General features: G+C 39.3%; 1 protein-coding gene across 1 annotated transcript in view; it reads right to left on the reverse strand.

Annotated features, from left to right (window-relative positions):
* sspo (SCO-spondin) overlaps positions 1–14,062 on the reverse strand; it is a 103,169-nt gene that overhangs the window by 31,601 nt on the left and 57,506 nt on the right. Inside the window, exons 69-77 of the mRNA XM_047158090.2 lie at positions 13,827–14,027; positions 9,697–9,867; positions 8,410–8,607; positions 7,691–7,790; positions 7,309–7,529; positions 5,628–5,777; positions 2,129–2,295; positions 1,168–1,313; positions 142–362 (exon numbers count right to left, since the gene is read on the reverse strand). Coding sequence (XP_047014046.2) covers positions 142–362; positions 1,168–1,313; positions 2,129–2,295; positions 5,628–5,777; positions 7,309–7,529; positions 7,691–7,790; positions 8,410–8,607; positions 9,697–9,867; positions 13,827–14,027 — 1,575 coding nt within the window. The remainder of the gene's footprint in view (positions 1–141; positions 363–1,167; positions 1,314–2,128; positions 2,296–5,627; positions 5,778–7,308; positions 7,530–7,690; positions 7,791–8,409; positions 8,608–9,696; positions 9,868–13,826; positions 14,028–14,062) is intronic.

A 14,062-nucleotide genomic window follows, 5' to 3' on the forward strand; every position in this document is an offset into this window, starting at 1 on the left:
TGATATGACACTTGAGATGACAGTTTGAGGATTATTTTAACAATTAGAATGCATGTTGCACAGCATAATTACTATGAAATTACCAAAACAAAGTATGGAATGGGAAATCAGGCTTCAAAAAGACGAAGGGAGGACGTTCACCTGGGCAGTCTGGGGTCAGGCAATATGCTGTCTCCTGCAGGTCTTCCACACAGTCTTGACCTCCATAAGCAGGGCTTGGATTAGTGCAGCTCCTATTGCGCACTTTCTGCCCCAAACCCCCACAGCTGAGTGAACAGGGACCCCAGGGACCCCAAGGACTCAGACCACCATCACGAGGACATGGCACTAGAGAGCAGTTCCAGAGGCCGTGCTCACACAAACTGAGAGGGAAGTCCAAAAAGATGGAGATTATACTTACAAACCAGGCTCAGTTTCTAGGTAATGGGCAATGTTTCAGATATAAGCCAGGCATTGTTGACCAGTATTTAACATGTGTGTTGGCCAGAGAAATCTACAGGATTTTCTGAACTGAAAAACGTTTCTCTTTTACATGTATCTCTATCACAAGTTTAATCATTTTAAAGCCTGCTTACCCTCAAAAGTGAAAAAGGATACAATTAAATGTAAAGCTTCAATTCTGACTGCACTGCAGAAGCTCTGCAGACATTTCCACTGCCAGTATTTAATTTCACACTAAACTGCACTAGCCTTATGCCAATCCAACAACTTGATCAAAGCCTGACATTCACAGAGTAAGGAACTCGCACGTAGCTAGCAAGGTTTGAGACATCTTTCAACAGACTGACTGTGTTTGTTAATCTGGCTCCTGACCTTACAGTCATCATTGCAGAAAGATAGCCTATGCAAGCGTGCAAAGTCATTTTGATGAAATATGTTTCTTAAATTCGACTGCCAGAACTCAGCTTTAGCAACACGCAAAGAGTTTTCCCAGACTCCTACACAAATAATTACAGAATATGACAAGCAGAGATTTTATGCTTTCTATATGTAATGTACATGTGTAATCAACTACACTGGCTCTGCAGGTTCATGGGATACAAAATGGTACTGAAAATGAGCCTTGGGTAAGGTGGTTCTTTCCCCATTGCTGTGAGTAGTTTAAAAATATGGCACTATTTTAACTAATATACATGAAGAAAGGTTAAAAAACAAAACACCTCTTACCAAGAGCTACACTCATGCATCAGCTCTTCTCCAGACCTAAGCTCTGTTCCTATGGTAATGTTGTAGAGGTCTGCGGTTATCTCTGGGGTCACAGATACTCTCTGAAGTGAGGTCAAGAGTTCACTGTCCACTAGGCATGGACACTCCTATACATGAGACACGGGATTATCAACCACTATTTATCCAAAGCATCATACACAAATTAAACACAATTAAATATCTGCTACCTTGTGCAAATAACTTGAATGCAATGGATAATTTGGAATAACTCTCATAAATAATTGCTATTATATATTGCGTTTGAACACTCAATGTAACAGTAAATGTTCAAAGGCAAGTTGTTTTTTTAAATACTTAAAATACTAGGACTATTGGTGATTGCAGGCTTACATTTCTCAGTCTTGTACCTACATACTGTATTTTTTCCTATTGTGTTCACTGTAGTTCATAGCAGATGGTGAATAGTATGCTTCAAGTTGCATAATTAAGTAATAAGCTGGGACTATAAGGTGTTAAATAGTCTTTGGGGTGCACATAATTTTGCTACATATTTTTGAGAGAACATTTGTTAGACAAAAACTAAGCAGTTTGCCTAGTTGTTCAAATGAAAAAATCGAATCACTGTGTGTGATGTCTTTTCCACCCCCCTAATTTATCAAATGGTGCCTATATTAATGGATTTTAATGTATGTGATATAGCCCAGGAAGAACCTTCAAAACAGTGATGCACAAATAAACAGGATAAAGGGTCTCCACACCTTGCTTATGCACACTCAGCTACAAGTCTTCCTGGTAAATCAAGGCAACTGGACTTGTGGTAATATCCTCAATATGTTTTATTGCATGACAAACGTCTTCACAATCATTCCACAAGTCTAACTTCATTGGGTTACTACTACTAGATACTATATATTCACACATCCATTTCAGCAGTTATGTGTTATGTGTCAAGTCATGTGACCTGTAGGCAGTCTCCATGGTGCTGGTAGGTGTTGAGAGGACAGTGACATCCCTCCTCACAGCCCTCGGAGTAACAGCCTTCAAGCCCACTGAGCTGAGCACAGCTGAATGGACAGCCCTCGCCTCTCTCACACTCCCGGTATAAACGACCTGGAGGGCAGCCCACCTCTGATACACACACACACACACACACACACACACACACACACACACACACACACACACACACACACACACACCATGATACACCATGCACAAAAGATACAGAAAATCCTATATAAATGGATTCTAATATCTAATGTTGGTACTACACTCTTTGCATACGCACATTCTCCTGTGGAATGACAGTGTACACTGCAAATGAACAACATTTGTCCTTTCATTAGACCTTGGTGCAATATTTCTTATTAATCTTATTTTCTATGCAAGAGCTTAACTCTGAGAATTCGTAGCTTTTTTCACAGCAGGTCTCCAGAAACAGCTCATCCGAATTTCTGAAAAAATGAGCAAAGACACCCAGCTGTGAAATGGAGACATTTCACTTTTAAATGAGAACATTGGATAGCTGGGTGTTTCAGCAGGCCAACCTGGGAGGCCTTCACAATAGGCTGGATGATTAGGCACATCTCGAAGCCAGACACTGCTGCTCTTATGGGAGAGTTTAATCACAATTGCAAACACACCTCTGCCTCAGTGTGGGAGCAGACGAATATAACTACTTAATTACAGAACCCCGTAAGACATGAATGGCTGATTTTCATGGATTTGAGCTTTAAAGTAAGTCTGTTTTGCCACGAGACAGTGTATTCTCAGGGATAGGGATCAACTCTACAGATCCTTGTCCACATTCATTTTACGAACAATACAAATGTTAGAATCATTAATCAAATGTATACAATAATGTTCTCACCACTTTATACAGTGAGGGAAAAAAGTATTTGATCCCCTGCTGATTTTGTACTTTTGCCCGCTGACAAAGAAATGATCAGTCTATAATTTTAATGGTAGATTTATTTGAACAATGAGAGACAGAATAACAACAAGAAAATACAGAAAAACGTATGTCAAAAATGTTATAAATTGATTTGCATTTTAATGAGGGAAATAAGTATTTGACCCCCTCTCAATCAGAAAGATTTCTGGCTTCCAGGTGTCTTTTATACTGGTAACGAGCTGAGATTAGGAGCACACTCTTAAAGGGAGTACTCCTAATCTCAGCTTGTTACCTGTATAAAAGACACCTGTCCACAGAAGCAATCAATCAATCAGATTCCAAACTCTCCACCATGGCCAAGACCAAAGAGCTCTCCAAGGATGTCAGGGACAAGATTGTAGACCTACACAAGTCTAGAAAGGGCTACAAGACCATTGCCAAGCAGCTTGGTGAGAAGGTGACAACAGTTGGTGCAATTATTCGCAAATGGAAGAAACACAAAAGAACTGTCAATCTCCCTCAGCCTGGGGCTCCATGCAAGATCTCACCTCGTGGAGTTGCAATGATCATGAGAACAGTGAGGAATCAGCCCAGAACTACACGGGAGGATCTTCTCAATGATCTCAAGGCAGCTGGGACCATAGTCACCAAGAAAACAATTGGTAACACACTACGCCGTGAAGGACTGAAATCCTGCAGCGCCCGCAAGGTCCCCCTGCTCAAGAAAGCACATATACATGCCCGTCTGAAGTTTGCCAATGAACATCTGAATGATTCAGAGGACAACTGGGTGAAAGTGTTGTGGTCAGATGAGACCAAAATGGAGCTCTTTGGCATCAACTCAACTTGCCGTGTTTGGAGGAGGAGGAATGCTGCCTATGACCCCAAGAACACCATCCCCTCCGTCAAACATGGAGGTGGAAACATTATGCTTTGGGGGTGTTTTTCTGCTAAGGGGACAGGACAACTTCACCGCATCAAAGGGACGATGGACAGGGCCATGTACCGTCAAATCTCGGGTGAGAACCTCCTTCCCTCAGCCAGGGCATTGAAAATGAGTCGTGGATGGGTATTCCAGCATGACAATGACCCAAAACACACGGCCAAGGCAACAAAGGAGTGGCTCAAATAGAAGCACATTAAGGTCCTGGAGTGGTCTAGCCAGTCTCCAGACCTTAATCCCATAGAAAATCTGTGGAGGGAGCTGAAGGTTCGAGTTGCCAAACGTCAGCCTCGAAACCTTAATGACTTGGAGAAGATCTGCAAAGAGGAGTGGGACAAAATCCCTCCTGAGATGTGTGCAAACCTGGTGGCCAACTACAAGAAATGTCTGACCTCTGTGATTGCCAACAAGGGTTTTGCCACTAAGTACTAAGTCATGTTTTGCAGAGGGGTCAAATACATATTTCCCTCATTAAAATGCAAATGAATTTATAACATTTTTGACATGCGTTTTTCTGGATTTTTTTGTTGTTATTCTGTCTCTCACTGTTCAACTAAATCTAACATTAAAATTATAGACTGATCATTTCTTTGTCAGTGGGCAAACGTACAAAATCAGCAGGGGATCAAATACTTTTTTCCCTCACTGTATGTATAAAGAACAAGCATATTATACATAGCACTTTTATTCCTGAACTTTCTACTGTCAGATCACATTAACTCAAAGTTGCTAGTTGTTATTCGAACTCTAGCTTGTTTTTGTGCTTTGTTTTTGAGTTTTTGAGGTTTGGATTAAATCGATTCAATTTGATTCAATCACCAATCAAACAGGCATTTAGAACTCAATGAATAATAAGTATAATAACGTATGGTGATAATAGTGGGTTGTAATTTCCACCATTGTGGAAAAAAACAACGCAGAACGTTTGGTTGTGCTTCATTAACCCCACTCTGATGGGGAGCATCTTTAATTAAACACCAGACACAAGTCTCCAGATACCATTGACCTTGTTACTTTGTAGAATTATCTCCCCTTTAGTCTTTCGGAAAAGAGATGCAGACAGGCACAAAACTGTTGATGGCTTTAGTTGAAGCTTTATGCATAATGAGCTCATCCCTTATCCATAATGATCTCATCCCCTCAGACATTCTTTAATCCAGCGTGAGTTTCCACAAAAACTGTAAAACTCTCCATTTAACCATCCGTTCCTGCATGTTCAAGGTCATGTATAGTCTATAGGAGATAACTTCCCTTCCCTATGGCATTCCTGGATCTCTGCAATACTGCATTTACCTGAAACCCTGTAAGTTCCATTACAGAGGCTCTACAAGGTATAAACTCAAGACTTGAAAATACAGCTATTTTAAAAAATCCAATCCCACATCTCATGGCAATGAAATAAGTAGCCATTTAATTTAATAGAGTTTTGCAAATGCTAACAATCTATCCTGCACTCTTCTTGTATGGTTCCTGGTGATTCCTGAGATATCATTTTTATAATGATAAAACCAGGTCAGCAAATAACTCCATATTATTGACATCTACGGCCAAAAAAAGCCTTCTCATATTCACTGTCCCTGTCCCTTAAGTGCAGGTTGTGTAATAATGCAGTGTGTAACTTACCCAGACACACTTGTGTGTTGCAGGTCTTGCTCTGGCGTGTCATCCCGTTGCATGGAGGAGTGCGGCAGGAACGGGTGCGTCTCTGTACTCCTCCTCCACAGGTGACAGAACACATGGACCATGCCGACCAGTCGTACCACATCCCAGAGTCTGAGAAGCACAGTTATAGATGTTATATGATGACTACAATAAATTTCATTTAAAATACTTGCATGGTAAATATTTATTATGGTCGCAAATTGAACATAATGCTGTTATTTAAGCCACCTCTTTCTGTACTTGGTTCTATCTACGCATGACGATAAAGAACAAATATCAGATTAATGGTATGCATACACTGAATAATCTGATTATTGGACAAGAATTAAGGTGTCTTTATCAGATTATATGGAATACAGTATTAGCGTTAATCCAGTTTAATATAATCATAGAGTGCTGCCAACCAATCATAACCTGGAATCAGGTAATTGGACTATTAGTGCACATGTGAATACACTTGAATACATGTGAATACACTGCTTGATTATGGCCCGAAGGTGAAGGTGTTTTCTATAATATTCTATAACAGTAGCTCTGACAGTAGTGTTGGCTACAAGGCAAATCATGGGTTTATATTAATGTGCTCATTCAAATACACTACTGTTTCTATAGTAACAACTTTTATAGGGACTTGTATGGCAGACACTGTACATAAATAGATTTATATGTAAATGTCCAAATGTTGTTATGGTGAAGATTTCTGTATTTCTTTTGCAGTTTTGGAAGGAGTCTCCAGTGTCATCACATTGTAACAGTCAGAGGTAACACTGCACTGTGTTTGTCTTATTAACTTCACAATGCTGGTGAGAATAATATGTTTATAGATGTTAAATGTAAGAGATAACAGGCACGAACTTCTTTCAGGGAAAAGCCACAACATTAAAACTATAATCGAATACAAGTAACTATAATCGAATACAAACGTATGATGTATATTTTGTGAATAAATGAAAATGTGTAACTGCTGGCAAACTGCAACAGTAAAAATGAAAGAAAACACCTCGAGACATGGTGTTTTAAGAAAACGATCCACACTGGAGCATCACAACACACTGCAAAATCTAACATCTTACCAAGTGAAAATATCCTGAATACAGTCAAATGTATCTAGTATTTCCTATTATAAGATTAGCATACAACAAATATAAGCTTATTAAACATTTTGAGACATTGTTACTCATTTTAAGTTTGACATTATCTGATTCCATTGGCAAAAAATTCTGCTCATTTTAAGCATTTATTTCTAGAATGGTGTAAAATTATCTGCTAATGGAATAAGAAAATGTAAAGCTTAACATGAGTAAAAATGTCTCAAAATAAGTTTAATAGTCTTATATTTGGTGTATGACAATCTTATAATAGGAAATGCTAGATAAATTTGACAATATTCAAGATATTTTCACTTGGTAAGATGTCATTTCTTGCAGTGCACCCTGTCTTTGAGTATTTCCCTATATCATCATTCCTCATCATGCTTTCTTCCTTACTTACTGACTCCCGATATACCTCAAAATATTTATTGATCAAACTAAATTGAACTGAATGACAAAGAAACCATTTGTGACCAATCGTTAAGACCTTACTCATCTGAAATGGGCTGAACACAGTGAAATGTGCCAGTGATCAGTGGAAGCTTACACACCTGTGCAGGCATCACGGTTACACTCCTTTTGCTGGTCAGCACCACCACTGCACTCTCTCCCACCTCCCTGAGGGGCGGGGTTATTACACTGACGAATCCGCAGCGTCACTCCACCCCCACAGAGGGCTGAACACTCTGACCATGGTCCCCATTGGCTCCACCCACCATCAACAATACAACCAGGAATTGAGTCACAGTGCAAGACACCAGCTTCACACGTGCTGTATAAAATAAAATAAAAAATAATGACAATCCCAATGCACAATATATCAGAATGATGTATCAGCCTTTTAAATATCAAAACTTCACTCTCAATAAGAGAAAAGTCTTATTTAGACTGTAAATATTAAATATCTATAACATTGCAGAAGGATGAGGTTACCAGTTGCTGCAGTCTGTGATGATGTTCTCTCCTGAATTTGCATATTGCCAGTCTCTTATGCCTGGCCACTCCCATGCTGTGTTTGTGATATTTAAATCTGCTGGATTATGGGGAATACAGAAAGATGCCCAATTAATATTTTAGAAATGTCTTAAGCTTTTACAAGGGAGAATTGTAGGGAAGCATGCTGGTGGGATTTCAAAGATTTGTAAAGGTTTATTTACTTTTTTTTTTTTTTTATCAAATACTTTGCGATTCTTTAGTTCTGTCTGAAATTGCTCCCTTAGATGTTACAAATGACTGTACCTAGCAACTTAAAAAAAAAAAAACACACACACAACTAACACAGTTTTCTGTACTAAATACACCACTAAGAAGTATGTTGATTTTCTGGTCTTAACTAACATTTAAAAATAATTCTATTAATACATGAAGTTGTCTGCTTCAGTGTTTATTCTGTCAAGAGAAATTCAAGCTAAATAATCACTATACATAGTGATACTTAGTGCAGAAATAAGTGCACTGCAACATGGCTGCACCTCAAATAGTGCACTACATGTTGAATAGGGAATGAATTCAAACACAGTTTTTTTCCCCCGGGAAAAAATCATATCACCTGGAGCTACTGTCAAAATCATAAATCTTTTAACCACAATAAAGGTATACAGTATAATAATAAAGCACATAGAAATGATTCCACCCTAGCATGCTTTTCTCACCAGAAGTGCTGTTGTGGAATTTACACCGGCACTCCTCTCTCTCCACACAGACTCCATCCTGCAGAACCATGTCACCTGGGCAACCACAGGTTGGACTGCACCCTGATGTGTCTATACACTCAGTGTCACCATGGAGATCTTCACATGACCGAGGGCACAGCTTCCCACAAGGCCACTCCTGCTGTCCACCCTCACAGTCTGAATTCAGACAAGAAGAGTGACAGAATGATGAAACAAAGCTGAAATGGCACTGACATTCAAATAATATGAAACAGCATTTAGGGACCACAAGTCTGGGTCAGCCATCAAGAAATGGGTTTATTTGATTAGTTATCACAAATGAATAACATTTTGAAATATTATATCATCAAAAGATGTAATAAAAAAAGTACTTTACTTCTTGAAAGCAATACTTGAGTTAACACTGTTTATACTACAGTGCTGCTGAATTCTCAATTCTGATTGGTCAGGAGGTATTAATTCATTAATTTTCTACAACAGCAGCTCTAGCATTAGTGCCATATCCAAGGCAAATTACAGGTTTATAATTAATGCACTCTAATACATTATCATTTCTATTGTAACAACTCATTTACAGGAACTTGTAATATAGAACGCACATTGAAGCCTAATAATAAACTGATTTGTTTTTTGAAAGGAGACTTCAATGTCAGTGCTTTTCAACAGTAACAGGTTTAAAAAAAAAAAAAAAAAAAAAAAAGTCTTCATAATACTGTGGTGAACTGTGTGTACTGTGGTGACATGACAAACTACAATTTGCTCTTATTAACATCAAAAAGGGAGAAAGAAGTGGAACTTATTAGGGATTGACTATTTATAGCTCTTGTAATGAATATGTGTTAACAGAACCTAACTTGTTTTGCATTTATACTACAGCATTAAAACAGATAAAAAGAATGACATTCCATTCCTAAATTCATAAAAGAAATGTGTAATGGTTAGCAAATTGCTGTTGTATAAAGAAAATACAACATGACAGGATGTGCTATTATTGTAAAATAATCAAACTTGAGATATGACACCAACAAAAATTCATTATTTTATCAGGAATATTAATGCATTAACATTCGAATGACAAGACATGGCAGCAATTTGCCAAACTGATGCAAATAATGTGTGTACAGTATAGAGTATTTATTTGTTTCTGTTTTAAATAACAACCTTGATTATTAAGAATCAAGTGTGTAAAATATATAATTAGTTTATATTCATATATTTTTTTGCACCCCCACCTAACAAAGGACACTGAGTATGAGGAAAGCTGACCTGAGCAGACGGTTTGGTTGTCATGGCAACCACGAGTCTGGAGGGACTCGCCGTGGCATGGCAGACCTCCAAATCTAGCAGGGGGGCTGGTACACTCTCGCTTCCTGACAGACACACCCGCACATGCATCACACTCCGACCATTTACTCCACAATCCCCATGAACCGTGGACTTGAGAGGAGAGAGACATACAAAAGCAGTCAGGACCTTCCACTTACACGACCAGTAAACCATACTTTAAAAAAGGGCATAGTACAACTTAAGCCAATGTTAGTGTTTCTAGTAAGAAGACTGTACTCAACATGAGAACAGCTCAAGTTAAGCGTCATAGTCAGAGTTGAGTTAAGTGTGGGTAGTGAGGAGTTGATATGGAGTTTGCTGAAACCTGAAGTAATTCATGTGATAATTACAATGCAGACTATTCATGCAGCAGTTTGTATACTAGACTGCTATAAGGAGTTTATTTGAATGTTTGCCATATCATTGCATTACTCTGTTTTTATTGTCTCTTGCTTTTATGTTAAATGAAATTACAGTTGACAGCAAAGAAAATGTGATCCACTTATTCAGTCCGCATTTTCCATCCCCTGATTTTTCAGACTTAAAACTGCAGTACAGATCTTTTTTGGTTAAAAATGAACAAAAATCAATTCATTGAGCAAGTACATCAGTGTTCAAAACTATCTCCTTAACTTACCCCGATTCGCAACGGTAAGCTTATAATAATGATTTACAATCTGAGCTGTTGGGTCGGATTTCACAGGAAATGTCAGATTGACATCATTTGTCTTTGTGTGGTTCTGTCAAGTCCCTAAACAGAAATAAGACGAGCCGGGTACTATATCGTATGTGTGATTGCTGAGGATGGTGGAGTGTTTGTAATTTGCTCTTACAACAGTTGCTTAGAATTTAAACTTGTCATCTAGATGGTTGCTTTTAATCTGGATCTGTCTAAACGCAATCATCGTTGACATCTAGGAAATCAGCTGTTGTCAAAACCAAGATGCCTTGAACTCCTGAGAATCTGCAGTCAAAAAGAGAAGGCGACAGAGCCCGTGCTAAAACAAGAATAAATATCGGCATGGTTTTGGAGAGGTGGTTTTGGTTTTGTAGAAGTGGCGACAACTGTCAACTTGTAGAGGTGGCGACAACAAGGGACTGAAGACTGACTCAGAGATCGCTTTTTTAAAAAGTATTTCTTGAACATAACAAAACCCCAGGAATGCCCCTTTTAGTTCTGTCTGATTTAAAGTTAAAATCTGATCTTATCATCATCCCAGCCTGCTCCTCAGTCAAACACAACCTCACTGTACAACTCGGCTCAACCATACTCAAGCCAACCAGGACAGCCAGGAACCTTGGGGTGACTTTTGATGACAGCTTGACCTTTACAGACAACATTTCAACAACTGCATGGTCCTGTAGGTTCATTCTGTACAACATCAAGAAAATCGGTCCCTATCTCACCGAACAGGCTACACAAAACTGCACTGCAATGCACTACTCTTGGGCCTCCCAGCCAGCTCCATCAAACCCCTTCGGATGATTCAGAATGCAGCAGCATGTCTCGTCTTCAACCAGCCCAAAAGGACCCTTGTCACACCCATCTTCATCTCCCTCAACTGGCTTCCTGTATCCGCCCGTATCAAATTCAAGGCCTTGATGCTCATGTACAAGACCTTGTCTGGAACAGCACCCTCCTACCTCAACACTCTCCTGAAGGCTTACATTCCCCCACGCAATCTGCAATCAATTAATGACCGACACTTAGTAGTGCCTACTCAGCATGGCTCAAGGTCCCTTTCCAGAACTTTAACACTAACTGTCCCTCAGTGGTGGAATGAACTTCCAACCTCAATCCAGACCACAGAATTTGTCACTATCTTCAATAAACAGCTAAACACCCACCTCTTCCGTGAACATCTCACAAACCCCTAAAATGCCAACCCCACGTTATCCTTAAATTTTTTTTTTAAAAATTAAAAATAACTTACACTGGCTTACTTAATCTGGTTCTTACACCTCTACTCTGCGCACTTTGCTTTTCTAGAACATCCATCCATCCATCTTCTACCGCTTACTCCTTCTTCAGGGTCGCAGGGGAACCTGGAGCCAATCCCAGGGGGCATCGGGCACAAGGTGGGGTACACCCTGGACAGGGTGCCAGTCCATCCAGGGGGCGCCCGGGGGGCTTCAACAATTTGGTGTGAAAAATAAATAAATACATGATTTTTTTTATATATATATATATCCATCCATCCATCCATCCATCGTCTATACCACTTATCCTTCCTTCAGGGTCACGGGGAAACCTGGAGCCTATCCCAGGGAGCATCGGGCACAAAGCGGGGTACACCCTGGAGAGGGTGCACACTCACATATACATTCACACACCCATTCATACACTACGGACACTTTGGTCATGCCAATCAGCCTACCATGCATGTCTTTAGACTGGGGGAAGAAACCGGGGTACCCGGTGGAAACCCCCGCAGCACGGGGAGAACATGCAAACTCCGCACACACAGGGCCACGATGAGAATCGATGGTAAAACATGGCAAGTCAGACCGGATCAATCAGGTCTTAGGTATATAGAGCAATCGCAGATCAATCAGTGTTTTTACAAGTTCTATTCAAAACTGTATACTTCTGAATCACTTAAGGGTAAGAATTTGTTTTCTTCATTTTTTGATAAGGTTAACATTCCATCAATTGAAATAGCAGTTGAACTTGAATAACACTTTTCCGCTGAAGAATTTATAGCTGCAGAAATGTCAGTGAAAAATGGAAAATCCCCCTGCCCAGATGGGTTTCAGAATGAATTTTATTGAAAAAAATGTACAAATGAATTAGCTCCACTTTTACTAAGTGTATTTGAGGAATCTTTCTCTTCCGTTATATTGCTTCCAACTATGCGACAAGCAGTCATATCACTTAACCTTAAGAAAAATAAAGATCCTCTTGACTGTGGCTCTTATCTTCCTATCTCTCTTCTTAATGTAGACAGCAATTATTCTTGCTAAAATGCTGGCTCATAGATTAGAAAATGTTCTGCCTTCTATAGTATCCAGTGATCAGACTGGATTCATCAAGAATCAACAATTGTTTTCTAATATATGCCAGCTCTTAAATATTCTCTATGATCTGACTCCATCTGATGTGCCCGATGGTCCAAAATTTATCCATTGGATTAAGGTCCTTTATACATCCCCTTTACAACGTGGCACAAGACAGGGCCACTTCTATTCGCATTAGTGATCAAACCACTGGCTATAGCTTTACACGACCAGATTACCAATAGGGGAATTTACAGAAGAGGCATTGAACATAAAATATCTCTCTATGCAGATGATATGCTTGTACACTTGTCTAATCCACTTACAAGCCTACCAGAACTGATTAGATTCTTAGACACCTTTGGAAAAATTTCTGGATATAAAATGAATCTACAGAAAAGTGAGCCCATGCCTATAAACCTTACATGTCATTCAACATTATCTAATTCTTTTCCATCCAAAATAAACACAGAAACATTTAAATATTTAGGAATTTGTATCACCCATAAATATCATAAACTTTATAAAGCTAATTACTCCCCTCAACAACCCATACATATTCCTCAAACCATCAGATTCATCCACACAGAGGAGCAGTGCCAAAGCTCAACCCATGTAAAAAAAAAAATAATAATAATTCTGCAAGTAATTTTATCTTTCAAACAGACATGGGGATAGCAAGGCAAAAGTTCAGTACTGCAGCTTTAAAGGCAAGTGTTTGTGTTTAAAGGTGGTTGTCCGGACACCATTAAAAAAAGAGATTTGCCTTCTGTTATTTTGCTGCTGTTAAGTATAAATCAGTTGATTATCATAGGTCCTTGCGTGATGTGATTTTGGAGGCAACTGGTAATGTTAGCTAGACTACAAGTCTTTTTTAACTGTGAGGTTTTATTGTTGATTTTCTTTTAAAGAAAGGACAACAACCCAGCCATTTCTTTTCTGTTGACTCATATGTACCAAAATTAACAAATTTGTGGGGTCAAAGTTCAAATAAATAAACATAAATTATCGGTACACTCACTCCTTAAAAAACTACCTGTGTCATCAGTGTTTACACAATAGATGTGTGTCACCTGGGCAAAAGGTGACTGAAGAACAGGGTTGTCTTTCTATCTGCACTCCAAGCCCCTGGTGCTCCTCTTGCTGGCCTGGACACGCTGCCCCTTCTGCCACTGGCACAGGACAAGCACAGCTCCTGTAGCGAGAGACCCACTCAGCACCACACGTCTTCGAGCACGGCGTCCAACTGGACCACTCACACCAGCCTCCATCCACTGAGAACAAGAGACGAAAAAAATAAATTGTTATG

The sequence above is a fragment of the Ictalurus punctatus genome, chromosome 1 (assembly GCF_001660625.3).
Source record: "Ictalurus punctatus breed USDA103 chromosome 1, Coco_2.0, whole genome shotgun sequence".
NCBI lineage: Eukaryota > Metazoa > Chordata > Actinopteri > Siluriformes > Ictaluridae > Ictalurus > Ictalurus punctatus.